Source organism: Tyto alba, unplaced genomic scaffold (assembly GCF_018691265.1).
Source record: "Tyto alba isolate M040663 unplaced genomic scaffold, T.alba_DEE_v4.0 Super-Scaffold_29, whole genome shotgun sequence".
Classification (NCBI taxonomy): domain Eukaryota; kingdom Metazoa; phylum Chordata; class Aves; order Strigiformes; family Tytonidae; genus Tyto; species Tyto alba.
The window spans coordinates 3368198-3395161 of record NW_024881303.1 but is presented as its reverse complement, the minus strand read 5'-3'; the positions used below and the strand labels follow the sequence as shown (position 1 = coordinate 3395161).

At 49.7% G+C, this 26964-nt stretch overlaps 1 protein-coding gene across 15 annotated transcripts in view; it reads left to right on the top strand.

Moving 5' to 3' along the window:
* The window catches only part of NIN (ninein), a 64830-nt gene that overhangs the window by 15907 nt on the left and 21959 nt on the right, over nucleotides 1–26964 (top strand). For 13 of the 15 annotated variants that reach the window (XR_006165892.1, XR_006165891.1, XR_006165893.1 and 10 more), the window contains 14 exons: nucleotides 3869–4038; nucleotides 10144–10183; nucleotides 11610–11800; nucleotides 12973–13119; nucleotides 13973–14140; nucleotides 15530–15666; nucleotides 17084–17224; nucleotides 17404–17578; nucleotides 18542–18652; nucleotides 19448–19537; nucleotides 20716–20869; nucleotides 21190–21311; nucleotides 22611–23137; nucleotides 23882–25945. Coding sequence is in view for 12 of the 15 variants with exons in the window: in XM_042799124.1 (XP_042655058.1) it covers nucleotides 3869–4038; nucleotides 10144–10183; nucleotides 11610–11800; nucleotides 12973–13119; nucleotides 13973–14140; nucleotides 15530–15666; nucleotides 17084–17224; nucleotides 17404–17578; nucleotides 18542–18652; nucleotides 19448–19537; nucleotides 20716–20869; nucleotides 21190–21311; nucleotides 22611–23137; nucleotides 23882–25945 (4237 nt within the window). In the remaining 3 variants the exon portion in view is untranslated. Of the gene's footprint in view, nucleotides 1–3868; nucleotides 4039–10143; nucleotides 10184–11609; nucleotides 11801–12592; nucleotides 12666–12972; nucleotides 13120–13972; nucleotides 14141–15529; nucleotides 15667–17083; nucleotides 17225–17403; nucleotides 17579–18541; nucleotides 18653–19447; nucleotides 19538–20715; nucleotides 20870–21189; nucleotides 21312–22610; nucleotides 23138–23881; nucleotides 25946–26964 lie in introns of those variants that run through there. The other 2 variants (XM_042799134.1, XM_042799132.1) reach the window with 2 other exon arrangements.

Here is a 26964-nt window from a genome sequence, read left to right as displayed (position 1 = left end):
AGAGGTCTGGCTCTGCAAGCAGGCTTGGATGGGGACAAGTATAAAACCAGTCCCACCATTGGGATGAGAGTGATTTAGGCACAGGCGATGCTTCTGGGACAAAATACCGTGGGTTTGGGTCATGGTGCCCTGGGCAGGATCCCCAGCAGCTGCCGCTTCTCTCGGCCTCGGTTGCTGAGCCCGAAGTGTGAAATAGGGACTAGAAGGAGTTTAGGCAGTACCTGGTGTCTCAGGGGATTAGGATTTAGCTTTTCCCAGCAGTAGGCTGTTTGCTGCCACGAGGAGGATCTCTCCCCTCCGAGTCTTAAGCAGCAAAGTAATTAATTTAGCCTCTAAACGACCGGCTTGCAGTGTGGGGGTCTTCTTCCTCTAAACCCCCTTTTGTCTGCGCTCGATGGCTTTGATGCTGGGCCCAGGAAAATGCTGCTCACCATCAAGGGGAGCTCCCCCCCCCCCCCCCAAGCATCTGAGAGCAGAGTGGGATTTTGAAATGACTTATCTAGCGCAGAAAGGCAGAAAATCAAGTGTAAAGCTCTAACCATGGAGAGGTTTAACTGCCAAGCTGGACAGGGAGGGGAAGGGAGGCAGGGAATTGATGGCTTCTGTCTGCAGTGCTTAAATCAGGGGGAGTTCTTGTGAAATGCAGATTTTTAGGTGCTTTTTTTTGTTTGTTTTCAGGGGGCACTTTGAGAGCCACAAACCGCCCCCCTGGGTAGGGAGGCAAGAGCCTTGCTCTCTCAGCAGCTCCTGCTCTCACCCCCAGCCCGGGGGCAGTTCAGGGGGGCAGATCAGCCCCCAGTGTCTAATTAGGCCCCAGCTCCGGCGCGTGTGTTTTACTAAGCCCGTGCATTGCCGAGGGCTGTAGGACACAGGGAGGGTTCGACCTATTTTCTTTTTCGCTTCTTTTAACCTTTCTTGGCAGCTTGTCAGCTGCACAATAGTGGGGGTCTGTGAGGAGCAGCATCTCCCCTTGCTGCTGGGTGCAGAAGTGGGTACCAGAGGTCAGACTCGAGCAAGAGCAGCCTCATCTCAGTGTTCAATACAGGGGTATATTTTACAGTGTTTGGGATAAATAGCACACAGGGCTGTCTCATGGGCATCTGCCTCACTGAAAGCATTGATCTTTGACAATCTCCCTCCTGTTTCCCTCCTGTGCCTTTGAAAGCACTGATTGAGCAGCTCTTTCCATCCTTTCTCATCAGTTTTGGCTGGAAATGAGAAACTCGGTTCAGCTTGTCAGCAAACTTTCTATGTTTGGGGAGCAGGGGTTGCTGCTTTTTGCCGGCACCTGTGCTCAGCTTCCCCTAAATACTGGGGATGGTGGGAGCATCGAGGGCACCGGCCACTGTTCTGGGGTTTGGGTCGGGAAAGCAGGAGGGTGGAGGAGCTTAAAGGATGCTGCTTGTATGGGAGTCCAGAGTCCAGAGATGATGGTGCGTGGGGCTTTCTGCAAAGGGGCCGGGTCTGTGCTCCCTGGGGTGGGGCTGCAGGATGCGGTCCCGTACGCTGGTGCGGTGCCCGTGGCCCCGTAACAGAAGGGCTTTGTTCCGCATGGTGCACCCAGCAGCCAAAGGCACGAAGGTGCACGGGGGCTTGCAGGGGACGAGCTGTAACCCAGTGTTAATGAAAGCGCCCTGGCTCTGGAAATGGGATCTCAGGGTGCCTGGGCTGGGATCCCCTCGATAGCTGGGTTCAGGCACGGCCTATTTCAAAGTCGGAGCTTTGCAAAGCAGGAGCGAACTTTCTGCTCTTCTCAAACTGGGAAGGGTCACATTTCCCTCCCAGGGATGTTCTCGGGCATCGTGTTTTTTTCAGTTGCAAAGAGAAAACAGGCACACCCAGGTACTCAGACCAAAGAGGAAAGAGAAATCAGCTGCCAGCCTCCAAATGCTTAAAATAAAAGTGGGGAGATGCTCCCATTTCCCTGCTTGCTGTTGAAGCACTTGCAGGGTGGCATGGCGTGAAGGTACCGGTGTTTCCATACACAGCTGGATTTTCAGCTGCAGCAGTGGTTAAACACACTGTCAGGATGGGGGGGGTTGGAAACATTGAACGTTGAGAAATCCGGAAGGAAATTAAGCCATAGCTTCATTATTGCTAAATTATGGCTGATTTTACCCCACATCTTTCCGAAGACAGATGGGCATGGAGGTGTGTTCCTGTCTTAGAGGAGGAAAAATTATTTCTCAAAAAAAAAACCAAAGCCCCCCAGCCCTCTTCTGCAAGGGCGGGGAGATGGCAGGGAGAAAATAAATGGGTGAATGAGTAGCCGCAAATATTAGCATTTCAGAGAGAGCTGCTCGATGGAGATTGTTCACCACCGGGCAGGCTTTAATAGGAATGATAAGGTTTGCTTTTGTTCTCGGGCTCTTGCTTAATCAGCCTGTCTCATTGCGATTTTTCTATCGGCGCACTTCATCACACAACTTTCATGTGCGAGTCCCAGCTGCAGCAAATCTTGTTAAAATGGCCTTGTTCAAACACGGGCGCCGGGTTTGCTCCCTAGAGCTGCAATATGGATGGATGGAGTGCAAGGCTGGAGGAATCAAAGGACTCCTAGTCCTGTGTATTTTATAATTCATTGCATAGCTAAGTTGCAGAATATTTTTCCTCTAACAAGCTTGAAGCCTTCTTCCATATCTAAAGGAATATTATCCAAGGAGGCATTTGGGCAGGGGGGTTTAGAGACCGTTTGTCAATGATTGAACAGCTTCCCTGCTCCTTATTAGTATTGTGCTCTTGCATTTATTTTGTACCAGAGCGCACTGCAAATAAAATTTTAAAAAGCTGCTGCTCTTGCTGCTGCCTCGGTGCACTGCAAGTGGCGGAAAATAAAGACGGTCGAGTCCTGGGGGGGTTTCGATGGTAGGGTTAGCAAACACTGAAACAAAGTGTGGCAGAGAGCCTTTCCCTAATTGAATCCCTGGTTAATTTGGTCCTCCGTTTAATTTGTACCCTGCTTCAGACGTCAGATGATTGTCACTGAAAATAGCCCAAAACGTGCTTATTTATTTTTTGTTTTGATCCCTGTCTGCGAGTGCTCCCGGATAATTCAGTCCCTGAAGGCAGGAGCTTGCTGCGGGAAGCTGGAGCCGGGGAATGCGAGCGGAGCCCCCCTGTAATTAGCTGACGACTCCAAAGGGTTATTTAGATCTTGCAGTTGGCATTAGTTGCGCAGCACAAGCTGGGACCTGCCCCGCCATCGCCCAGATCAGCTGCTCGTGTCGGCCCCCCCGGGAGACATTCGCCTCCAAACTTGCCCAATTTTTTTTCCACTCACCGGGTTGTTTTCACGCTTTTAATCGTGCTGTGATTTAAATCCACCGAAAGCAGCGGCGGTCGCCCAGGTGTCTGCGTAATCTGGAGACTTGGGCTGCTGAATTGCAACGCTGTCCCTAATTAAACCTGCCCATCGCTGGTAATGAAGATTACTGCAAGGAGGAGAGACCTAATAGACTTTCCACCTGAGGTTGTTTGCAAGGTTGAAGGTTTTTTTTTTTTCCCCCATCCCATTAAGGGAGCAAACATGATCTGGGAATTGGGGAAGGGTGAGGAAGATGGAGCCCTGCTTCCAATCTTTTTTTTTTTTTTTTTTTCCTTTTTTTTTTTACCTTTTTTTTTTTTTCTTTTTGAGCAGGACCAATTCTAACCCATCAGGCCCGATGCCATGGTGAGGGTAGTGGTCCTGGCAAGGAGCAGTCGCTGATGCCTGCCCGTGGGGAATAGCGGTGGCAATTCGGTGCTCAAAATGCAACAGCCAAACCAGCCCTGTGTGCTGTAACCCGGGAGTTGGAGCTGCCGGAAAAAAAAAAAAAAAAAAAAAAAAAAAAATCACGTTACCGATGCGCTTTGTTCTTGAATTTCACAGATTCTTCCCCAGAAGCGCAGCCCAAGTATATCAAAGGTGGGAAACGCTACGGCCGGCGGTCCCTGCCCGAGTTCCAGGAGTCGGTGGAGGACTTTGCCGAGGTGACTGTCATCGAGCCGCTGAGCGAGGAAGCGCGTCCCCCCCACATCGCTTCCAGCGGCTGCGAGGAGGTGAGCGGGAAGGAGCCGGGCGCTGGGGTGGGCTGTACCCCCCCCCCCCCCCCCCCAAATGTCACTGCTCCCCACGCCGGCCTGAGGTGGTTTGGATGTCCTTGGGGTCTTCCCAGTGAAGGCACCTCCCTTGTTCCAGCCCAAATTCCCATCCGCAGGGAGCCGGGGAGCAGCCGGGCTCGCAGGGCGACGTGCCCCGGGTGCCGGCGCCGCTGGCCTCCCCGTTCTCCTGGCTGCAGCGCGGGCCAGCAATTAAGCGAGGGCTGTAACGCCGCCTCCGTGGCTAACGAAGTGTGGGCCGGGGGCTAAACGAGCAGAAGCAGCGCTTCCCCATCTATTAGCTCTGCTGCAAAATCCCGGCGGTCTCTGGCGGAGGGAACGGGGAAGGGGGGGGTGAGCGGCGCAGCCGCCTTGGGACGGCGCCCTAAATCCAGAGCCACCAGTTTCTCCTTCCAGTCTTTTCATTTTCTTAGCAAAACTTGCAGGCTCCTGCGCCAAAGCTAAAGGCCGACCGCCCCGGGAGCTGCACGGCTCTCAGCAGCCCCCGTACCCCACATACGCCTGTACATCTGCTTGCTCAAAAATCCCCATTTTCCTTTTCCCCTGTTTTTGTTACCGAAATTTGTGGCTCTCTTTGTGCTAGTGCTTTCAACCCCGGAACCTTGCTTCTCCAGAACAGAAAAGCAAAAGGTGAAGAGCGGTTGGGTTTGGTGGTGCGCGTTAGCTTACGGCCACAGCAGCATTTCCTTGGGGCTGGGCTCGTTCCAGCCTGCCCCAGTTTGCCAAGTGTTGTTGATTCAGAGTTGCGTGTTCAGGAAGTGCGGTGGGAGTTTTCCAGTGGGAAGGGGAAACGCTGCTGCCTTCTCTCCTCCTCTGTCTCCCAGCTTCACTCGTGCTTTCCTGGAGATGGGGGGGACTCTGCAGCCACCTGCGTAGGGGGATGCCCAACCCTGCATGGGGAAGCAAGGGAAAAAATTCCCAGTTTCCAGATTTCCAGTGTTATTCCTATGCAGCTGAGCTTAAAAATAATAATAAAACCAGAACCTTGAAGAAAAGCTTTTCCACCAGAACCAGCTTCTGTTCTTGGTAACCTTTGCTTACCGCCACAGGGATGCTCATCCATCTCCTGGTGCTGGCCACATGGGCTGCCCTGACCTTGAAATCAATGTTAATCTGCCCACAACCCCCAGGGAGGCGATGCCCTTGATGGAAGAGGCCACAATAATCTTACTCCTCTGTTTTAGCTGTCAAGGAGGTGTAAAAAGCCAGTTTATTAACTAGGTCAGTCAATTAACGGGTACGTAACCACGCTGTGCTCCCTGTTGGCTGAGTCTCCTGGTGGGAACCCTGGTTGCACCTTTTGGGGTGGATGGGATGGTTAATTCTCATGCAACTTGAGCAAAAAAACAGGCTAAATTGGTAAAATCTCAACTTTCCAACTTTATCAGCATTGATGTCTTGTCTTTGAAAGATTATCTTCTTGGTATGCATAGAAATTAGTGGCTTGAAGGTATTGGGGGGTCTCAGGGCTGAAACACTGGGTGGTGTTGGAGATGCCTGTTGCGTTGGCTTCTCGGGGCTCGGCACAACTAGCAGCCTTTGCCCAGTTTTCTCCTGCTGTACATATAAACACGCTGCTGCCTGTGCTCCACAAACCTGCCTCCAGCCCAGGGTGTTTTGCTGGCCTGAGAACTGGGGCAGTGTGGCTTAATTGGTACTTTCTTTCAACTGGTGCCAATTAAAAGGGCTCGGGCTCTGTCTGAGAGGCTTCCTTCCCCTTCTCATCCCTGTAAACATGAGAGGAGAGGCTGGAGGGCTGGTCTGTGTATGGGATCGGCTGCCCAGAGAGGCTCCGTGACCTCCATCCCAGTGGCTTTCCAGGTGCCACTGGACAAAGTCATGAGTAGCTGGGTCTGAATTCAGCATTGACCCTGCCGTGAGCAGAAGGTGGTGGAGGGATCCTGAGGTTCCCTCTGACCTGTGTGAATATGTCCCCACAGATGCTACCAGGCTAATGGGTGGTGAGAAACAAGTGGCTCTGGTTAGCTGTATGGATGTGGTGCTAATGGAGCTGCAGCCGTGAAAACACCTCGAAATGCAACATGAGGGTTTGCGGTGGTTAAATCTGCACATCTGAGCAGGAGTACTGGGGCCAGCTCGGGGGCCCCCAACAGCAGAAGGACCCGGAGCTGCTCGAGCGGGGCCAGAGGAGGCCACGGAGATGCTGGGGGGGCTGGAGCAGCTCCCCTGGGGGGCCGGGCTGAGAGAGTTGGGGGGGTTCAGCCTGGAGAAGAGAAGGGTCGGGGGAGCCCTTCGAGTGGCCTCCCAGGGCTTAAAGGGGGGGCAGGAGAGGTGGGGAGGGACTCTGGGTCAGGGGGTGGGGGGATAGGATGAGGGGTGATGGGTTTAAGCTGACTGAGGGCAGATTTAGGTGAGATCTAAGGCAGAAATTGTTCCCTGTGTGGGGGGTGAGGCGCTGGCCCCGGGTGCCCAGAGCAGCTGTGGCTGCCCCCTCCCTGGAAGGGTTCAAGGCCAGGTTGGACGGGGCTGGGAGCCCCCTGGGCTGGGGGAAGGGGGCCCTGCCCGGGGCAGGGGGGTTGGAACTGGATGATCTTTGGGGTCCCATCCAACCCATTCTATGATCTATGGCCTCAGCTGCCACTTGAGCTTGTTTCTCCTAAGCTCTTTATACGGGTGATGGGTCTTGGTGGGCTCGGGAAGTGCTGTGATACTGCTTTCATTTCCTTTTTGCCTTGCGTTGCACCTGATGATGACCTGTGGAACGGTGGTGGTGCAGGGCTGGGATGGGCAGCAGGTCTGGTGGCCGCTGGGTACCGACCCCAAGCTGGCGGCAGGGCAGCAGCACACCCCTGGGTACCCCGCCAGATGTGGCCAGTTTTAAAGCCATGATGACTTCCAAACCTCAGCGTTAGGGCATCTGTCATCTCCCCTTCCCCAGCTGCTGGCTCTGTTCCAGGGAAGGTCCCTTCTACTTATAGGTTGTAGAAACCACTGTCGTGCCCCAGCTGTGTCCCTTCGGTGCCCACCAAAGCCACTTGCTCCTCAGACATCCCTGTGTTTGCTTTGGCATAGAGTGGTTTCCAGCATGGCATGGCCTCTCAGAGCAAAACTTTCTGGGAGGGTCGGGCTGAAACTCTTTGTCTTTGGGTCCTCGATGTACAAACGTGAGGGTCCCGAAGTGCAACTGTCCTGTAAAGCCAGGATCTCTAGTTAACAGCTCAGGATGGCGCTTGCTCCCCACAAAAGTGCATTATTGATGTGATTCTGGGGGCTTTGTACCTGAAAGCAACCGGCAGAGCGGGGGATGGAGATTTGCTGTCTTTTATGGGTCTCTGCCTTGGCTGCCCAGACCAGGGAGCTGATTTCTGGGCAAGAACATGAGGGAAAAACAGGGGCCGTCGGCACTGGTGCGAAGGCTCACCTTGCCGCGTGCAAAGCAGAAGAGGCTCAGCGTGCGCTCCTGACCGTCGTTTTAATTAGCAATATATTCTGACGGAGAACAAAGATCTGTCTCGCTGAAGCAGATGGCATGGAGGGGGGAAGAGAGGTTGCTGCCTTATTACGGGGAGAGGCCACCGCGAGCAAACAGCACAAGCCGCAGATGCTCGCCCGGGCCCCGAGCTGGAGGGCGGCGAGCATTGAAAGCCGTGGCCATCTGCTCCTCAGCCCGGCCAAACACACGCCTGCCCAAATAATGATGATGATGATAATAATGCATTCCTGGGATCCCCGCTCCCGCACGGCGGTGTGTGTGTGACCCGCATCCAGCTGTAGCACCGTCGGGGCCGGGGGAAACAATGACATCGGGATGCTCCGGCCCCCGCTTTGTCCTCTCACGGGCGGTGGCCGACCCCCAGCCCCCCGCCGCACAAAGGGACCCCCTCGCCCTCCGCAGCAGGGGCCCGGGTGTGGGGAGGGAGGTCACACGAGCTCCCCGGGGTTGGTGGCAGTGGGTTATACCAGCCCACGGACCTCCTTCCCCCCCCGCTCTCTTATATTCAGCTTTTTCGGGTTGTTGGTATTTAGGGGGCACGCTGTGGTTTGGGGCTCTTGGTTTTTGAGGCGAGTCCTTGAAGTGAGAGGGTCTGCTGCTAAACAGTTTAGACCTAATTCTGTATAAAAATTTATACATTGCTCACGCAAAAAGACTTGGAGGCAGCAGTGCATCCCCCGCTCTGAGCATCACTGCCCAGATTCCCCTTGGTTTCCCCCCCGCCATGGACAAGGATGCGTGGCTGCAGGGTGGTACCTTGTTCTGGCACCCAAGACACCTTTTCTCAGCACCAAGTTGGCCGTTGTGTATGTATGGGCACTTACGGGTTGGGTCGGGGTCAACTCCTGCATTTTGGGGTTGTTTGTCTTATAGGCCATGCTGACTTAAAACAAAGGCTGTTTTCTGCCATGGCAGGCGGTAGTTTGATGGTACTTGTTGCCTCAGCTCCTTTTTGTGTGCTCGCCCTGATGGCTTATCAGGCAAACCAGGAATCTGCCACATTAATGCCTCAGTGGTGGTGCTAGCAGGGCAGCACTTGTTTGGGCCAAAATCTGCAGCTTTCTAGTGCAATATTTTATATACGTTCTTGGTTTTGTCCAGAACATCCAGCAGAGCCGCAGGTTCCAGCCCTGCCTGTGACCTCCCGCCTCTGTCAGGCTGATTTCTGCCTGGGAAAGCAAAGGTTAATCCCCTCTCTCCATCTGAGGCTCTCCCTGATTCCTGCCCTGTGGCTGGCCCCAAAATCCAGGGGGTACATCGAGGTGCTGCGGCACCAGCCAACAGCCCTTGCCTGGTCCAGCAGGTGAAACGGGAGCAAGCGGCAGAGCTAAAAAAAGTCCAGTGACCTAATCCAGTTTCCATGGTAACATTGTAGATTAATGGCTTTTAGCTGTAATCTGAATGAGACGTACTGAACTTTTATAGGATGATTTAGAGCCTCTTTACGTCCTGGGTGACTTTGAATTCAAATCCATCAGTCACGTGCATGCAGAAGTATCCACTGGTAACGGTGGGGAAGTAACATCTGCCGATGCTGCTGCTAACCCAGAAGTTAATATCGCTGAGCATCGCGTGTGAGTAAATACCCTCAGCTGGTACAAGGGTGGTAGAGACATGACAACGTGTAGTACACGAGAAAATCATTTTAAACAACCTGCTTCTGCCCTGCTCCTGGTGCCGCCTGAGCTGATGTTGTATTGCCACAGAGGAAGCAGGATGGCTCAAGACCAGCAAAGTGTATGTTTTTTCTCTAGCTAGCTCAGCTGAGAGCTTTTTGGCGGCATCTCTTCATCTCCTGACCTACACCAATAGCTAGAGGAGGCATTCTGGAGTGAGTTTGGCTGAGTGCAGGCTGCTGGCCCTCAATCTCTGCAGGCAGATGGGCACCCCTTGTCAAAATGGGAAGCGTAAAGCAGCAAAAGCTTAATTTCCCAAATCGCAGGTGCTCTGTGTGCACGAGTGGGCTCCCTGCAGCTTTATTACCTGTTTTCGCTGGTGCCCGGGACTCTGGTGCCACACGAGCTTCTTCCAAGGGCTGCCAACCGTGGAGGGGATGCTGGAGGCTCGGTGTGCTGCGCTCCTGTGCCGGCTTGCAGGCAGCTGCCTGCGGGACCCCCACGGGCTGCTGGTAGCAGGGGGAAACAGGGTGCTGGAAGGAAAGGATAACCCGAACTCGGGTGGCGGCTGTATGCAGCCCATGATCTTCCCTGCATCCTCATCTCGACCATCAATACCTCTAAGACAAGCAGCAAGGGGTTGCTTGGAGGGCAAAGCTCTCCCTCCCTCCCTCCCTCCCTCCCCGTCAACCTGCCGGGCTCTGATCTGTCACCTCTCGTGGGTCATTTGCAGGGCTTTAGGCGTCTTTTGCTGCAGCTGTGGCTTATCCCCACCGAAGAATCTTGCATGCCAGAAAAAAAAAGCAGCATCAAAGAGCCGTGGATTGCCAGCCCAGCCTGTGGGGAACAGGGAGATAAAAGCCTGGCGGCATTGCTGGAGCCCTGTAGCTCGTTTGATGCTGATCGCAGAGTCTCTTTCATACGGGTGATGTCTTGCAATAGTAATAACTCAGGAACCTTTTGTTTTCTCCCCAGCACTGGAAGACGCGAGACAGCGAGGAGTACGAGGCCGAGGGTAAGAGCAAACAGCAGCACTTGTGTGTGCTTATTCTCTTTTTAGCTTTGAAGATGGATCGGAGCAGAACACTAAGACGGTCTCGGGCCAGCTGGATGTGCTGAGCAGCCCCAGCCTGGCGTGGTGCAGAGCTCGGGAAGGTGCACGCGGGACCAGCGAGCCCTGAGCTGGGAATGAAAGCTAAAGCGGGGCTCCTTGGAGGGCACAGTTTTGTGCCTTACCTTCTCTGCCCTCTTTTCTCTCTCCTGCTCGGTGCAGAGGCTGCCCTGCTCCCCGGCCCCCCGGCTCCAGCACCCCCAGAGCAGCAGCCAGGGCTGGTTCTGGTCCCCACTCCGGCCCTGGGGGCTGCTGGCTGTAGTGGAGCACGGTAGGCACTAGATGTCAGCACGGACCAGTCATTAAATCTTCCTTAATTGTCCTGTAAGGGAGAGGGGGGGTGATTCTGGGGGCGACTGTTGGGCATTGGCACTAACCCACAGCACACCAAGATATGTTTATAACTAAGCCACGCAGCTTTTAATTGCTTCAACACCTCTTCTGTATTTCAGCTGCTCTGTAGCTCATAACCCATCCAAAGCGATCGCTTTTTTTCTCCAAAAGCCCCTTTTCCAGCCCCAGGATGAGGTAGCAGATGCAAGGAGGTGGCTTTGCAGCTGAGCAGGCTCTGACTGCTTGGTGTCTGGTGGCTCTGAGCATTTCCAGCTGGATGAGACTGCACTCCAGGCATTTGCTGGAGGTAGAGGAAATGTGTTCAGCTGAAGGCTATTTTGTTTTTTTTTTTTTTTCCTTCCCCTGAAGGGGTGTTTGGAAGTACTTAGATCAAAACATACACTGCAGTTTACGTTCAAAGGGGATGGGAGTTTAGGCAGCTCCACTGAGGGGTGACGTTTATGGAGACAGGCAACCACTAAAGTTGTCAACCTGGTCAAGGTATATGTGGATATGCAACTTGCTCCGTCCTCTCCTTTGATCCCATAACTGCCCTGAAGTGGAGAGGTCCCTTCTCCATCCATGCCAGCAGCTGAGATGGCAGAGCTGCACTTTTCCTGGCCACCAGTCCACGTTGGCCACCGGCCTTGTCCCCCTCCCCAGAGATCCTCCTGGTCACGGTCCTGGCCACAGCTCACCCTGCGCCTGGGCACGGGGTTCCCTCCCCTGCGGTGGCACGTGTGAGTTGAACGCTGAGCAGGACCTGCTCCTTCTGGTAGAGTCCAATTGCCGTGCTGGTAGCCGTACCCCCAAAATTACAAGTGTGCTGTGTGCAGGGTGAGGCAGGTGGTCCCATGGGGTCCGATGAACAAGGAGGGAGGCTCTGCCCGCTGCGGCAGCGGGTCCCCCGTGATGTGCGGAACCCCCAGGTCTTCTGGTGGCCCCTTGTGTGCCGTGGGTGGGCAGAAACCAGAGCAGTTTTCCCCCCCGTTTTCAGGGCAGCTGCGTTTCTGGAACCCAGATGACCTGAACGCCTCCCCCGGCACCTCGCTGCCCAGCCCGGACTGGATAGAGGAGAAGCTGCAGGAGGTCTGCGAGCACCTCGGCATCACGAGGGACGGCCACCTGAACCGCAAAAAACTCACCTCCATTTGCGAGCAGTATGGGCTCCGAACGGCGGCCGGGGAGGTGAGTGGCCCCGTCCGGACCCGCTCCCACCAACGCACACGCCTGGCTTTTAGCGTGGCCCCCACAAAGTCTGTCCCGTGGTTGACCCCAAGCCTAAAGCGCAAGTGCTGGGTAACAGGTCGCTACTTGGAAGGAGGTTTTTCAGCTCCAGCTCGTGGCTTTCCAGCGAGTTCTTGGTGTCAAACCATCAGACGTGGGGAGGCTGCGCTAGCGGAAGGCAGCTGCCAGCCTTGCTGACACCGTAGCGTGCGTGTCTTCTCATGCAATCACAGAGTAAACTGGAATTTAAAAACGTATCCTAGATTCCAAGCATGTCTCCTTAATCCCAGAAATCTTCTAGCTAGACAGTAAATATGCGTTAAAATATTCATAGATGGTTGCTTTTGACTTTGAGAAGGCCTGCAGGCGGTTTCTGTCCTCTACAAGAAAATTAATTCTTTAGCAAAAAAAATCTCTTGTCAATTTAGGGTTTAGTTTTATAAAAAATTCAGACTGGTTTACATCTTAAAATAACATGGCTTGTAATCATTTCCTTCATAGAATGTCTTTCTGAGCAGGTACTTCTTTGCAGCATTTGCAGCAAAATGTTTTCAGGATATTAAGGCAGAAAATGGAAAAAATAAACTGTAGACAAAGAAATAGTGAGGGACTAATCTTAACATCTCTGGTCCTAATAAGGTTGGTCTTGCTTTTCAGAAGGCAGACTGCCCTGAAGCATAAAACTAATTTATTATAACCTTGCAGTGTCTTACTGTGGTTTTTTTTTGCCTGGTCACTTCACATGCTGCTGGGGTTTTGGTGTCTGTCTCACTACCTTGCACTGAATTCCCGAGGTCACCCTGTCTCAAGAGCAGAATGAAACGAGGTGGGTTTTTCTCATGCTGCCTCACAAGATGGAGGCTCCAAGATGACCAGGAGCTTACGTGCTTTTACAGGCAGGATTTTCATAGTGTATGTGGCTCTGCAATTTTGTTTACGAAGGTTGCTGTACCAGTGTTAGGCTGATGCAGCGTACCAGGTAATTCTTTTGCTTTGATCTTTTGGGTTTGGGTTGTTTGTTTTTTTTTTTTTTTGGTAGAGCCTTGGGAATAGGATGATTTTTCTTGTGCCAAATCGTTACCGTGGTGGTTTTGGCAATAGCAGATGTGATTTCTATCCCCTGCCGCTTGCAGGTGATTGAAGAGGTGCTCCATAACCTGGAGCAAGACGGCACCATGAGCGTAGAGGACTTCTTCTACGGCTTGTTTAAAAATGGAAAATCACTGACACCCTCTTCATCTACTCCATACAGACAGCTGAAGCGACACCTCTCCATGCAGGTGAGAAACGGATCCCGGGGTAAAAGCAGGAGGAGGGGGAGAAATCCTGAGCAAACCCCACCTAGCCTGTCTCCTCCTCTTCCTCCCCGTTTGTCCCTGTGGTGGGGCAGCTGGGATGGTCCCCCCTGCCCCGCAGAGGCAGGATAGAGCCGAGCCAGGGATGCCCGGAGCAGCACCGTCGATGGGATGAAGTGCTGCCGGCTGCCTCGGGGCCGGGGGGGTGGATAAAGCAGAAAACACCCTCATGGTAAAGGGGAGGTGGATCCGCTTTAAAATTAATGCGGCTTGGAGATGGCTCGTGCAAGCTGTGAAGTACAGTAAGTAAATGGTATGAACTGGATGCAGCGGTGGCCTGGGGTTGGCTGGGAGACTGTGGACTTGCAGGTCCCCGGCTGGAGACTGTGGACTTGCAGGTCCCACATCTCTTCTTTAATATTTTTTTTTTTTTTTTTTTGGAGGGAGAGTTTGAAATCTACTTCCTATCTTTGCCTGGAAGCTGAGAGCTATAGCAAAAGCACCTCTGCGTTTGCTCCCTGCAGCCTTTTTAGGGGAGGCGATGCCTGAAGCCAAAAATGGACAGTGGAAAACACTTTTGGAGCACTGAGGAGAGCTCTGAAACTGTTTCTCCTCAGATTTATTTTAAATACGAAGTGCCTGTTTGTGCTGTGGTGCCGTGAGGTCAACAGCAGCGCTCCGGCCGCGTATTTGCTTGACAGTGAGGAAAAGCAGACCTTAATCCTTAATCTCCAGAGCACTGTTAGCGAAATGACATTTCCAAGCCTTTCTCGTCGCGGGGCGGCCGGATGCCTGGCTCTGCCCGTGCCCCATCGCTCCCTCTCCCCTCTCTCGGCAGTCCTTCGATGAAAGCGGGAGGCGCACGACCACCCCCTCGGCCATGCCCAGCACCATCGGCTTCTGCCTCTTCTCCAGCCTGGACGACGGGATGGGCTACGGCTGCGTGGAGGACGTCCTCGACTGCTGGCACCAGGAGGGCATAGAGAACAGCCAGGAGATCCTGAAGGTACCCGGCAGCTCCAGCTCACTCTCTTTATTTACCTTTCCCCCCCCCCCTCCCCGGCCTAGGTTGGGATGTTGGACTATACCTGGATTATTTTTTTTTTTTCCCTCCTTTAAAATTCCTAGTGCTGGTGACAAGTGTCTAACTGTTCTGGGAAATTTCCAATAATTGCCTTTATTGAAATGATGGTTCATCCCAAAGTTAGCTAGAAATTAATGATAAAAATGTAATGTGACTTCCAGCTTAGTTCGAACAGGTCACCTATATTTGTAGAAAGCAATTTAATTCCTTTACCTCACTGAGTGGTTGCACCTGCAAACCTTTTAGCACTGGGATGACCTGAATTATTGCTTGCACTGAGGTGGAAGACAGCACTTGAACCCTTGCCCAGTAATTAGTCTCTTATTACACAGATTAAAAGAGTAATGGGGGGTGCAAATCAGATACCTGAAGTAAACCCCCTCCCTGTCCATCTCACTAGAAGGTGTGGACGGGAGAAGATAATTTCACGTGCCTGTTCTGAGACCGTTGCTGGGTTCCCAGCAGTGATGATGGCAGATTCCTTTTGGCATCTAATGCCCGTGTGAATCCTGAACATCCAGATTGTAATAAACTCTGCCATTGCTCAGGCTTTAAAACCCATGTGTAGTGTGGGCTCGTGCAGGCCAGTTTGAGAACGTGGTACTGTTTTCACCAGATTTGCGTGCTACGCCTTTACCTTCTCTGCTGCTTGTTGCTTTCTACTGGTAACTTGCTGTGTGGCTGGTGTCACCAGGGTGGTTTCTCCAGTTTTTGCAGCATTTCGGCCCCGTCGCTAGCCTTCCTGCGCTCGGCTTTGTGCTCCTGCAGAGTTAGCTTCAAGGAAATTACAAGCAGTTGCCAATGGCTTAGCTTCGAAGAGGTGGGATCTTTGCTATCAAATACCTTCTACAAGGCTGCTTCTGTGTTGTCTCTGTTGCAAGAACTGGTTTTCTTGAACATGAACCAATCCTCAACCAATTTCTTGCAGCATTTGAACATTGGGTTGGAACTAGATGATCTTTAAGGTTCCTTCCAACCCAAACTATTCTATAATTCTATGATAATATGTAGAAAGGACAGTGTAGTTGAGTCCTCTAGAGAATTTTAATCAGGCATGGGCTTAATTTCCTGTTGGTCTTTCAGCACAACCAGGACACTTTCCATCTCCAACGCTGGCAGCAGCTCTTTAATGTAGGAAGGTGGCAGGGATGTCTGGTTTATTGCCCCAAAGGCATTTGTGACAGATTAATCAGCAAGCAAAGATCTTTTCTTGAGCATCTTCATTTTATCCTGTCACTTCGTGGACGAATGTCTCCCGGCTCCTGCGGGGCAGGAAAGCTCGTTGCGTTCTAACGACGTGTTGTTTTGCAGGCTTTGGATTTCAGCTTGGACGGGAAGGTGAACTTGACAGAGCTGACACTGGCGCTGGAAAATGAGCTTTTAATAACCAAGAACGGAGTCCACCAGGCAGCCCTGGCGAGTTTTAAAACGGAGATCAGACACTTGCTGTAAGTCACCAGCATCGCCCGCTCTGCCGCCTCCTCGCCGCCCTCTGCGTTTGGCCAAGCAGCGGCTTAAGTAGCAGCTGATTAATGGTGGTTCCCAGCGCTTCTGCGAGGGGCATCGGCGTGGTGCTGCCCTTTTGCTGGAAGGCTGGGTTCTCTGTGGGCTTGGCCAGAAACTTTCAACTCTCCCGTTTTGCGTGGGGAAAACACTCAAACCCAAGTATTGCAGAAAAATATACTTATTAAAAAAAAAAAAAAAAAAAAAAAATCAAAGTAGCAGGCTGTTTTCAGCCCTGCTCTGCAGTCCAGAAATGGTCACTGCACTCTGCAGTGATCACTGGTGGCCAAGGAATGCACTCAGGACAGAGGCTAGTGCGATTTGATGAGCAGTACCTTTAATCCTAACTGATTTCTTGCAGTAGCATTATGTAGGTTTTGCCACGTGGTGGAGGTGTAGGTGAGGTGCAAAACCACCACGCACCCCCACTTTTTTCATGTGAAAGCCAACACAGTTTGACTTTGCACTGGACTTGCTGTGCAGGCTTCTCCAGTGAGAGAGGGGAAACATTTCCCTGTATGTATGTATATTAATTTATATATTATATACATAGACTACTGAAGCTCAGATATTTCTCCCCACACACCAGTGGATCGCCTTGTCCACTCCACTTTGGAGACTCCTGCTCTGAGCATTGCACCCTCCCTTTTGCATAGGTTCATTCCTGTTGCATCCATCTGCCATGTGCACTAGCTCCAGTTGTTAGTGGTGGGGTTTTTTATAGTGTAAATCTTTGAATAGTTTAGATATTTATCATCTTATGCATCCACCTCCATATGACACCACAGATGACTTCTGTAGTCTTAATAACCAGCAAGTGCCCTGTTACCTGTTGGCTTACCACTTGCGCTTGCAAGCTGCCTGTTTTGCTCATATGAAACCTCACAAGATGAGGCTTCCCGCTGTTTGTTTGCATCTACATGTGTAAATACCTTTTTTACATTCACTCAGTGGAGAGTTTTGTTGTCAGGTTCCCATCGAGAAAGCTGCTCGGTGTAGCAGATCTTACAAACTTGTGATCAAAACCAGATTGGATGTAGTGTAAGGATGAAGTGATAAAGGTAATAAAATGATGAGAACAAGTTAATGGGGCAGAAAGTGGCCTGGCAAAGTGGCATAGTGCTGTAATTTGGGGGGATAGACCACAGCTGAGGAGCTCAAGTGTTGAGGTCTCGAGACCAATGGGGATATCAAGATAGGCCCAGAGCATGTGTGGAAGTTCATATCTAGTGACTAAGTGCAGTTCATAAAGAACCTTGGAGAGCTTTCCGAGCTGTTCTTCTCTGATGAGCCTCTTATAAGTACCTTCTTCAGGGGAGCTGGGAGGGGTGACCTAATGCAGGCCGGCTGTGCTTACCCTAGGGAGAGGGTTGACCAAGTGGCCAGAGAGAAAGAGAAGCTGCGGTCAGACTTGGAAAAAGCCGAAAAGCTGAAATCCCTGATGGCCTCCGAAGTGGACGACCACCACGCCGCAATTGAGCGCCGGAATGAGTACAACCTCAGGTGCGGTGTCCCTGGTTCCCCCCTCCCCTCCTCTTCGGCATCGCCGCCGCAGCACTGCAGGGGCGCGGGGGTGGTGGCGGGGGGCTTTGCGCCTGCTGGTTGCCACCAAGCTTCACTCGCCGCGGTGTTTGCCACCTGGTTTTTCTTACGAGCTCTTCTTACCTCCGTCGCCTTCGCAGGAAGCTGGACGAGGAGTACAAGGAACGAATTGCAGCTCTGAAGAACGAGCTCCGGAGAGAGAGGGAGCAAATCCTGCAGCAGGCTAATAAACAGCGGCTGGAGCTGGAGCAGGAGATAGAAAAGCTGAAAACCGATGAGAACTACATCCGGGACCGCCTGGCCCTTTCCCTGAAGGTAACAGGGATTAAAGGCAGCCGGTGTTTTCCCCCAAAAGGCAAGAGTGCCCAGGAGTGGGGAGCGAGGCTTGCAGCGCAGTCCTGGTTGAGAGGATGTGTCACAGTGCGTGCTGAGCTAGCTGAAAGTAATTTCAGCAGCAAGATAGAGGTGTATCCCTGAGAATTGTTTTTTGGGTCACCTCGAGAAGTTACTGCTTGGATTCATGAGGCTCCAGTTCAAATCTCTGCTGCCATCAAGCGCAGAGCGTCCATGTGTATGGCTATCGGATGGGCTGTCTGCCTCACTGGCTGCTTGGCTTTCCAGCCAGGAGATAATATTTTAAACTTTGGCAAGATATATCGCTTTAAAAACAATTTAAAAACCTCCCTCTAAAGCAAGCTTGCTGTTATGCCTTTTGATAATCTGTCTGCTGCCTAATGCAATGGTATCGCTCATCCGTGACCACACAGATTCACATCTTTTTCCAAAATTCTTTTTTTTTTTTGAAAACTCTGAAGCCACAATTCTTTTTATCTGACTGTTGCCTTAACATATAATCAATTTTTGCTCAGTTTGGAAAAAAAAAAAAAAAAAAAGAAAATGGTGATAGTGTTGTCTTATAAACAACATCAAAAATGCTGGCAGTCAGAGGGAGCAAATACACCCTTACAGATGTTCAGGTAAGCAGCTTTTGAAGGGGGTGGCTGTCCTGTGAGCATCAGGAAAACTGTAAAATACTGCTCTGAAGCAGACATCTGAAAGGCGAGAGGGGCTGCAGTCCGGTGTTCACACTCGCTGTTTTGCTGCAGCAAGAGGGGTTGTGTGTGCCTCTGGATTCACAACTCCTGTCTTCAGCTGAAGCTTGTAACAGTGTCACCCGCTGACTTGACTGGGAGATTACTCTTCTCCTAATGAGTTACCACGTGCTAATGTTTTCCTTCTCCAAATGCTGAGGCTGTTGGGTGGTTTTGTTTGGTCCAGGAAAACAGCCGCCTGGAAAGCGAGCTATTGGAAACAGGAGAAAAACTGGCCGAGTACGAAAGTTTGGCAAGCAAACTGCAGAGGAACTTGGAAAACGTCCTGGCTGAGAAGGTAAATCCTCTTCCCAGTATGTGCCCGGAATTAAATTGCTTTTCAGCTACTACGCTCAAACTGCCAATTTAACTAATAGCCAGAGGCTCTTGGGGTGCCTATCCAGATGTGACCAAGGCACAGCCTCCCTTGTTGACATGGCTCACTTCCAGTTAAGGAAATTAAAGATACTCCACCTTATCTGTAGTTTTACACTAATTAACAGTAGGAAGCCTTACAGTGAAGGCAATCATCCAGCAGATCTGTGGGGATTCTTCTCCCCAGCACATAGTTTTGGATAGACCCAACGTGCAGGCCCTTTCTAGGGAAGATGATACAGGAGGTGCTAGGTCTTACATGGCACCTCTGCTGAACTCTAGGTGAAAATCAAGGCGATCATGGTTGTATTACAACAAACTCATCAGAATATCAGCTTCTTCAAAGGCATTTTAGTGTGTGTGTATCTATAGACAAAGGCTCTCGTGCTTGGATTCTCACCCAGCGTCTGTTTTCCAGGCTTCTTTAAAACTGGGATTATTTATCCAACAGAGATGTGCATATGCTAAGATAGAAAGCTGGGGCCTGCAGTCACAGTTAGCATGAGAGTTATGGTGTGACGGCAGCTAATGTTTGTTAGGGAGGGTGCTCGTTGTCCCCTACCAGCAGGGAAGCAGAGCTTCTGTATTTAAAATAAAAAAAAAAAAAAACAGAAGGGAGAGCGTGCGGGCGGCGGGACTGCTTGCAGATGGCACCCAGGCTGCGATGAGCAGGGCTGTGTGGGGCAAGAGTAACTGGATCCCGTTGATGCCGTTGCAGTTTGGTGACCTGGATCCCAGCAGCGCGGAGTTTTTCCTGCAGGAGGAGAGGCTGGCACAGATGAGAAGCGAGTACGAGCGGCAGTGCAGGGTAAGAGGGTGAGGTGCCCCAGGGGTGGGCTGGGGTTGGGTCTATGGAGCCTCATTCGTTCCCCAGCTGGATATCAAGCTCAACTCCTTGCCCAGGTGTGCACTAGTGCTTTTTCGATTTATGGAATAGTTTGCCCTAATCTGAATTCAGGAACTAACAGCAGAAACGAGATAAATCCAAGTTTTGGTGGTTTCTAAAACAGTAGTATTTCCTTAAAATAAAACTGAAAATTTAAAGCTTGTCTTCTCTTCCCCAAATCTTGTATGGCTGAAATACTTCTTTAAGGTGGGCCAGCAAGTATCTTTTTACATATCTACTTTCTGATGACTACTATGGTTATGGGCATTCGGCTCATCTGTTCTGCATGAGCCTTTTTGTTCAGTAATGGACTACTCTGTCAAAAGGCTGTCTAATCTGAAACATCCTAGTAGGTCTCTTAGGAAGTTGCAGTTTAAACGCAAAGACCACCTAGAACTATTCGTTGAATTGATACTTCTTGTAAATACGTCGCTTGAATAAGCAATTGATTTTCTTTTTTTTGAGTACTGGCAGATATGAATCAGTACTCAGGGTTCACTCTCTGAACCTTTCAAATCTACGTAATTGTGTGTTTACACATTCAGGGATTAATTTTCCTCAATAAACACTGTTCATTGAGCTGAGTGCATGGCGTTTGGCACAAGCACTCGGGATATTCCTCTGGCAAGTGGGCAGAAGTACCAGATGGTAAATGCAGTAATGAGGGTATCTCTTTCCTAATTTGATCTTTTGCTTCTGATTTGATTTTGCAAGTAAATGGTGTTTGAAGAAGCATTTCTTGACTGTTTGAAAATGTTCCTAAGCTGCTGTTTAAAAAAGGTTGTAGGAAGAAGGAATAGAGTGGAGGGTCCTGGAGCACGATATACTTGAGAGGCAGAATATATACAAGTGCTCAGTCTGAAGAAGCTTCTGCTCTTTTAGTAAGAAACACATCTGTTACTTGCACAGGTTGGAACCTGGAAAGGGGTGTTGTTTTGCTGATAGGAGGATGACTAATTGTGGCATGATGGCAGGATTATTAACAAGTCTTTACCTATTGTAATTCCCTCCTAAATGTCTCGCCGTGGGAGTGTGGTGATGTACAGGTGCTCAGCTGCCTTGGTTGTTTTCACTCCGGCATCTTTTCCCCCCGCTCTCAGGAGCTTCAGGACCGGATAGATGAGCTGCACTCGGAGCTGGAGGAGTACCGTGCCCAAGGCAAAGTGCTCCGGCCCTCGCTGAAAAATTCACTGTCGGAAGAGTTCGACGTTGATATGAAAAGTCACGGCAATAGTGGTATTGAACCTGACCAAGGTAAAGCACATCTCCTTTATGACCAACTTCTGTGCTGTAGGTATTTATGATAACGTGAGGCAATTAAGTAGAAACTTTCCCAAACCTTCACAGTGAGACTCAACCACCACCTCCCTTTTGCTATTTAACTCTAAGTGGAATACAGCTGCTATATTATATTCAAAGCTGAAACTGATGTTTGCAGTTTCTTGTCTCTGTGTGTGAGGGGAATTTGAGAGCTGCAAGTATCTGCCTAAACAAATTTAAATTGATGAAATAACTCTGTTGAGAATGTATCTCTTTGGGCTTCAAGAACATGTATGTAATTACTGTTTTTAAAGGACTTGGTTCAGAAGACTGCAACCCATTAAATATGAGCATAGAGGCGGAAATGGCTATTGAACAAATGAAGGAGCAACATCACCGGGATCTACATCACCTCAAACAGGAGCTTGAAGACACAGTAAGCTATTTTAATCTGAATAACTTTTTCAGCCCGTTCATACAGGTGGAATGGTCTTGAGGGACTTTTAATTCCTGGTCAAATTATAACCTTTCTGTGAATCGGAGGATCTACCTTCCCTGCTCCTTCTGCATGTTGCTGCGCGATGGAGAGGGCTGAATGAATGCTGCAATAGATCCTCACACCACCCGCCAGCTAACGAGAGAGCCGCGCGCCTTTCCGAGGCAATATTGCATCTCCTGTCTTGAAAGTCTGCTGCCTCCACACTGGCCACTTCGATCCCACTGGCACGGGATAACTGTGGGGTGGAAAGGCTGCTGGCAGGGGTCTGCACTGCTGAATGCTACGCCTGGGTGGCCTGGTGGCGTTGAAACGCGATCTGTGCTGTGGGAGTATGGAAACTCTGCAGTTAGGACACCTGTGCTACTGAAAATGGGCAGTCACCTCCCCGTTTTCTGGGTGTCCGTCTGCAGATTAATCTTGCCCCACGTGCAGAGCTATCTCCAAGGTTTCTCCACGCAGAGCCAATGGGTCTGGATGGGCTTAGGGCGAGTGCCCTAAGGGGGTAGAGTTGGCCAGGCTTGCTCTGCGGGAGTCAGTTCAGGACCAGAAGTTGTGGGGGGGATCCCACCAGGCTTCCACTGCAACGATCAGACCAGTGCCCACCTCCAGATGAGAGATGGCTATAGAATTATAACTGTTATCTAGAACAATATTCATTTCACGTATGGCGTAACACAGGTAGACTGAAACCGTATTGGGAAAGCTGGGATGGGAGTGGGAAAAGGGGGCTGATAAAGTATCACCCCCCAGTCATTACTTTTTCTTAAGCATTTGTCTGGTATCACTTCTGTAAAACAAACACAACAAAACAAAAAAAAACCAAACCCAAGCCCCAAACAAAAAACCCCAACCTTTTTCAAAGGAAAGGCCTCATCTGCCTCTTGATTTGGGGAAGGTTTTGAAAAAGTAATCGGTGAAATAAAAGGAGTCCACTTGCAATTTGCAAAACTGACTTAGGACTTAGAAAGCAAAGCCATTAATAACTTTTACAAATTCACTTAATGGAAGAGCATGAATTTCACTGGCTTCTGCATCACAATAATATTTATCCCAGTAAGAAATTAAGCTGAGCTCTTTAGCATTCCTTACAGGGGAAATAAATCTAAGATGCTAATGTGTAAATCAAAGTATTCTGTAGAATATATGGAAGTATATAACACAGAAACATTGGGAAAACATCTCTGTAGAACATTCTGTAGAAAATGTAACCAATCCAATCTGCTTTTCTTTTTGTAGGTGAGTCATTACAAAAAGCAGCTAGATGAGACAAAAACCCACTGTGAAAAGGAGCAAGAGGATATGAGGAAGAAGTACGCTGAAGAGATGCATGTCATGGAAAAGGAAATAACTGGACTTAAAAATCAAATTTCAGAGCTGCAAGGAGAGGCAGCGGTGCTCAGAGAACAGCAAGAAAAGCTTGACTGTAAATACAGTGATGAGAAAAACAAGTTACAAATGCATTTTGATGAGGAAAAAGCCAATCTGCAAGAACTATTGAGGCAGGAGCACGAAGAAGATGTTAGAGCCCGACTGGAGCAGGTAAACGAGAAGTTTAGTCAAGAACGGGAAGAACTGATTCAAAATGGTGTCTGGGTGGAAGAAAAGATGAGAGTTTTAGTGCAGACACTGCAGGAAGAGAAGGGGGAGCTGGAACGTGGCTTTCATGAGCAGCTGAAAAGGATGGCAGAGGTGCATGCCCTGGAGAAGGAAGAGCTCCGACAAGAGCTGCTGAGGAAGCACGAGCAGGACCTGGAGGAGGAGAGGTGAGTGTCACCGCTGGCGGGGACCGTACCGGGGTACGCTGACCTTGATGGCTTGGCGTGGTGACCAAGGTGAACTTAGTGCAGAAGTGACTCCTGATGCCAAATTCAAGTGTACGAACTGTACGGTGCTGTTACCTGTTTTATTCTAGAACACTGGGCAGCTACCCAGGGGCTTTTTCTTCTGTCCTTTTTCAATCAAATCTTACTGATTTTTAGCTCACCCAGAGGCAACAATAGTGTTAAAAGCATGACCAGACATGATTAATTTGAGCTCTGTTCAGGATCCCTGGACCTTACAAATTCCTGCTTTGTTCTTTTAAAGCATTTGGGTTTTCGGACTACTTTTCTGAAGAAGTATAGGGTTGGCTAGTAAATGCGTTTAGCCAAGGTTGAGTGTCAAAAGCAACTGAAACCATCCTGGGGTGACAAGGAGAGATAGGTGTAAGAACATCTACCCCCACAAATCTGATCACAAGTATAGAAGGGCTTATATTGTATGTGAGGCCTTTTCTGAGGACATTTCATGTGTTACACTTTTCCAAGGCAATTAGATTTTTAATTTTGAAGTTTCAACAAATTGCCTCAAATTTAACTTTGGCTCTCAGAAACACCTGTCAAATAGTACTTCATCTAAAACTCAGTGAAAAAGTAATTTTTCAGCTTGTTTTATTCAGCCTAAAAAGCCATTTGAATCTCTTTGAGTTAGCCCAGAGTTTAGTAATATATTATGTTAACCACGTTTAGGAAAAAATTGGAAAGTGACTATAACAGAAGAGCATCTCATGCAGAAACTCAGTTTTCTGTCGACACACAAATGCTTGTGAATAAATATGAAGAAATGATCCAAAATTTGGAAGGACGTTACCAGCGAGAGCTGCGTGAACTTGCCGAACAGCAGAGAGAGGAGAAATCTCAGTGGGAGTTTGAAAAGGATGAAATTGCTCAGGAGGTTGCTGAAGCCCACGAGCAACTGAAAGAAAGTCTGGCAAATGAAAAGGCAGTTTATTCTGCCCTGACCCAGGAGAAAGATCTCCTGGAAAAAAACTTCAAGGAAGAAGTGAACAAGCTTGTGTGCGAGAGAGAGCAGCTTCAGAAGGAGCTCGAAGACCTGAGGAGTGCTGCTGAGATGCAAGAGAAAAAACTAAATGATAAAATAGCACAGCTCCAAACTGACCATGAAAAAGAGCTGAAGAACAAAGAAGAGCGTATATCTGTGGTGGAGGAAAATGGGAAGCTGGTTAGGCAAAAGCTAGAGAGGCTTGACAGTGAATATAAGCAAGAGAAGGAAGACCTCAATTCCAAACTTCTTGCTTTGGAGAGTTTAAACAAAGACATTTGTGTAAGAGCAGAAACAGAAAAGGCCAAGATGAGTTTGGAAATCTCAGACCTTCAAGGGAAAATACAGAAATTGCAGTGGGAGACCCACAGCTTTTCTGCACTACAAAATCATTATCGGGTCCTGGAAAATGAGTATGCCAAAGCAAAGAGCAGAATTGCTTCTTTCTCTGGTATTGTTCCTCTGGGAGATGATGCAGATGTCCTCTTAAATCTGCAGAAGGTGCATGAGCAAGCTGTGAAGGAAAATGTCAGAATGTCTGCTGAGATCGCCAGGCTGCAGCACAGGTTGCAAGCTGCGGAGCGGGAGCCCGTGCGACCTCCCAGTCCCGGCTGCTCCGACGCCGGCTCGGCACAGTCTCAGCTGTCGAATGAAATAGATCCTGGTTTTGAAGGGTTGCCCAGCGATTGTGAAGATGTGGACAAGGGAACAGATTCACACGTTCTTCCGCTTTTGGAGGCTGACGCTACAGATCCGGAAGAAATGAGTGAGATGGATTCAGATTTGGAGAAAGCACGTGCTAAAGCCAGAGCAGGCGGCTGTGCACTCGAAGTGCAGGTGTGTCAGGCACAAGGAGGTAGAGCAGCACTGGAAGCTGATGGCAGTCAGGATTGTGACAAGAATCAAGAGCTGCTTTCTCGAGTGCCTCTGCTGCGAGAAAGGAGAGATCTTGAGGGAGTTCCCAAACCAAAAATGCTACGCAGTGATGTCAAACAGCAGAAGGTTCATCTGCTAAATCATAGAAGAGCTCCCCAAAATAAGGGGCTTGTTTCCGATGCTCTGAAGCTGCAGGCTGAGCTTGAGAAGGCTGAAGAACTGAGTGAAGCCTCTCTCCTGCTTGATCATGCTCCTGGGTCAACAAATGGTGACCTGGAAAGTATAATAGCTCAGCTTTGGAAAAGGGTCAAAGAGTTGGAAGTCAGATTGACGGCACAGGCTAAACTTCTGTCAATGCAAGAAGCAATTCAGGTAGAAAATGAGGATCTGAAATCTGAAATGATAAAATTAGTTGAAAACAATAAAGTGCTAGAAGACAATCTGCATAGGCTGAGAAGCCTTCATTGCAAACTAGAAGAAAGTCAACTGGAAAGCATTAAGCTCCAAGAGGAAAACACATGGCTCCTCCAAAAAGTTAAAGAATTGGAAGGTGGCCAAGAACAAGACGCACAAGGAAACACAGATGCACGCAGTGACCAGTTAGGGCTGCAGTGCCAGCTTGGGAAGCTGGAAAAACATGCTGCAGCATTTACAGGTCAGCCAAACAAGCATGCCCAAAGCGACAGCCTGGTGAAAGAAATATCGTTGGAAAAGAGGGAGCTGCAAGAGCCCAACAGAAAGCTGGAGGAGAAAGCTGCTGCTCTGGTTAACCCAACCGGCATGCATTTCCATGAAGGGAGAGGGGAGAGGAATGCAGTGGCCCATGGCTTACAAAGCACGTGCACTGAGCTGCAGCAAAAAGTTGATCTTCTGAGGTAACGTACGCTTGCAAAACTTTGTGGGAAACGTGCCGGCCCCACAATAATCAAACGTGCCGCTTAGAAACTAACCTAGCGCCCACTCATCGCGCCGTAGCCGCCCGCCTGCCTGCCGTACGGGTGCTGCATTAACCACTGTAGTTTAACTTTGACTAGAAAACAGTGCCTTGGACTCTAACTCCTAGCAAGCAGGCTGCTTAATCGTGGATAACGACGGTTGAAATAAATGTGTGTGACTTGCTCCTCTCTGACCGTGACCTAACATGAATGGTAAAACAGGAGCAACCTGCCAGCTGCTCTGTCTGTGGATGTAGTCACCTTCGCCGTGTGTAGTTTATGGTACATCAGAAACCCCTGTATTTTTATGGCCAAAATACTACGGTAACACTTCCAGAATGCTTTTAGCTTTTACTAATATCGCTTCTACACTTGGTTTTCTCCCTTCTAGTACTGAATGTTACTCGGAATGCTAAAAGTGCTACTATTTTTCTCAATGTTTAAGTTAGTACTAGAGAATTACGGTAACTTTTTTTTCCAGCAGAAGCACGTAGTGTTAGGAATCCATTAGGTATGTGAGGTGGCAAATGCCATTATAACACAGAATATAATAGATTTTACCTACTTGTTTTTAACTGCTGTATTTCAGCAAGGATTGTTTTGGAGGCCATAAAGTTGCTACAGGTGGCTTAATTATTGTTCAGCACCAGCTTCCTGCAGGAAATTGTTCTTTCAGGTATTACACAGTGGCTAAGTTATTTCGTTACTGTTGCCTCAGGACAGAAAAGGCACTTTCCAACGCTGCTGTTCCCAGCATACGGACTCTAGAAACAGCTGGGGAAACAGCTCGCTCTCCTAGCAATCTGCATAATGTGGTGTTAAGCTGTTTAAAGTTACGTTATTTGTAACTTAAGGACTGAAAGGTATAGTACAATATTAGTGCGAAACTTCACTAGGTATCTTAGACTTTTAACTAACTCTAGCTGTACAAAAACATGCACAAAAAGCCCCTTTTTTGG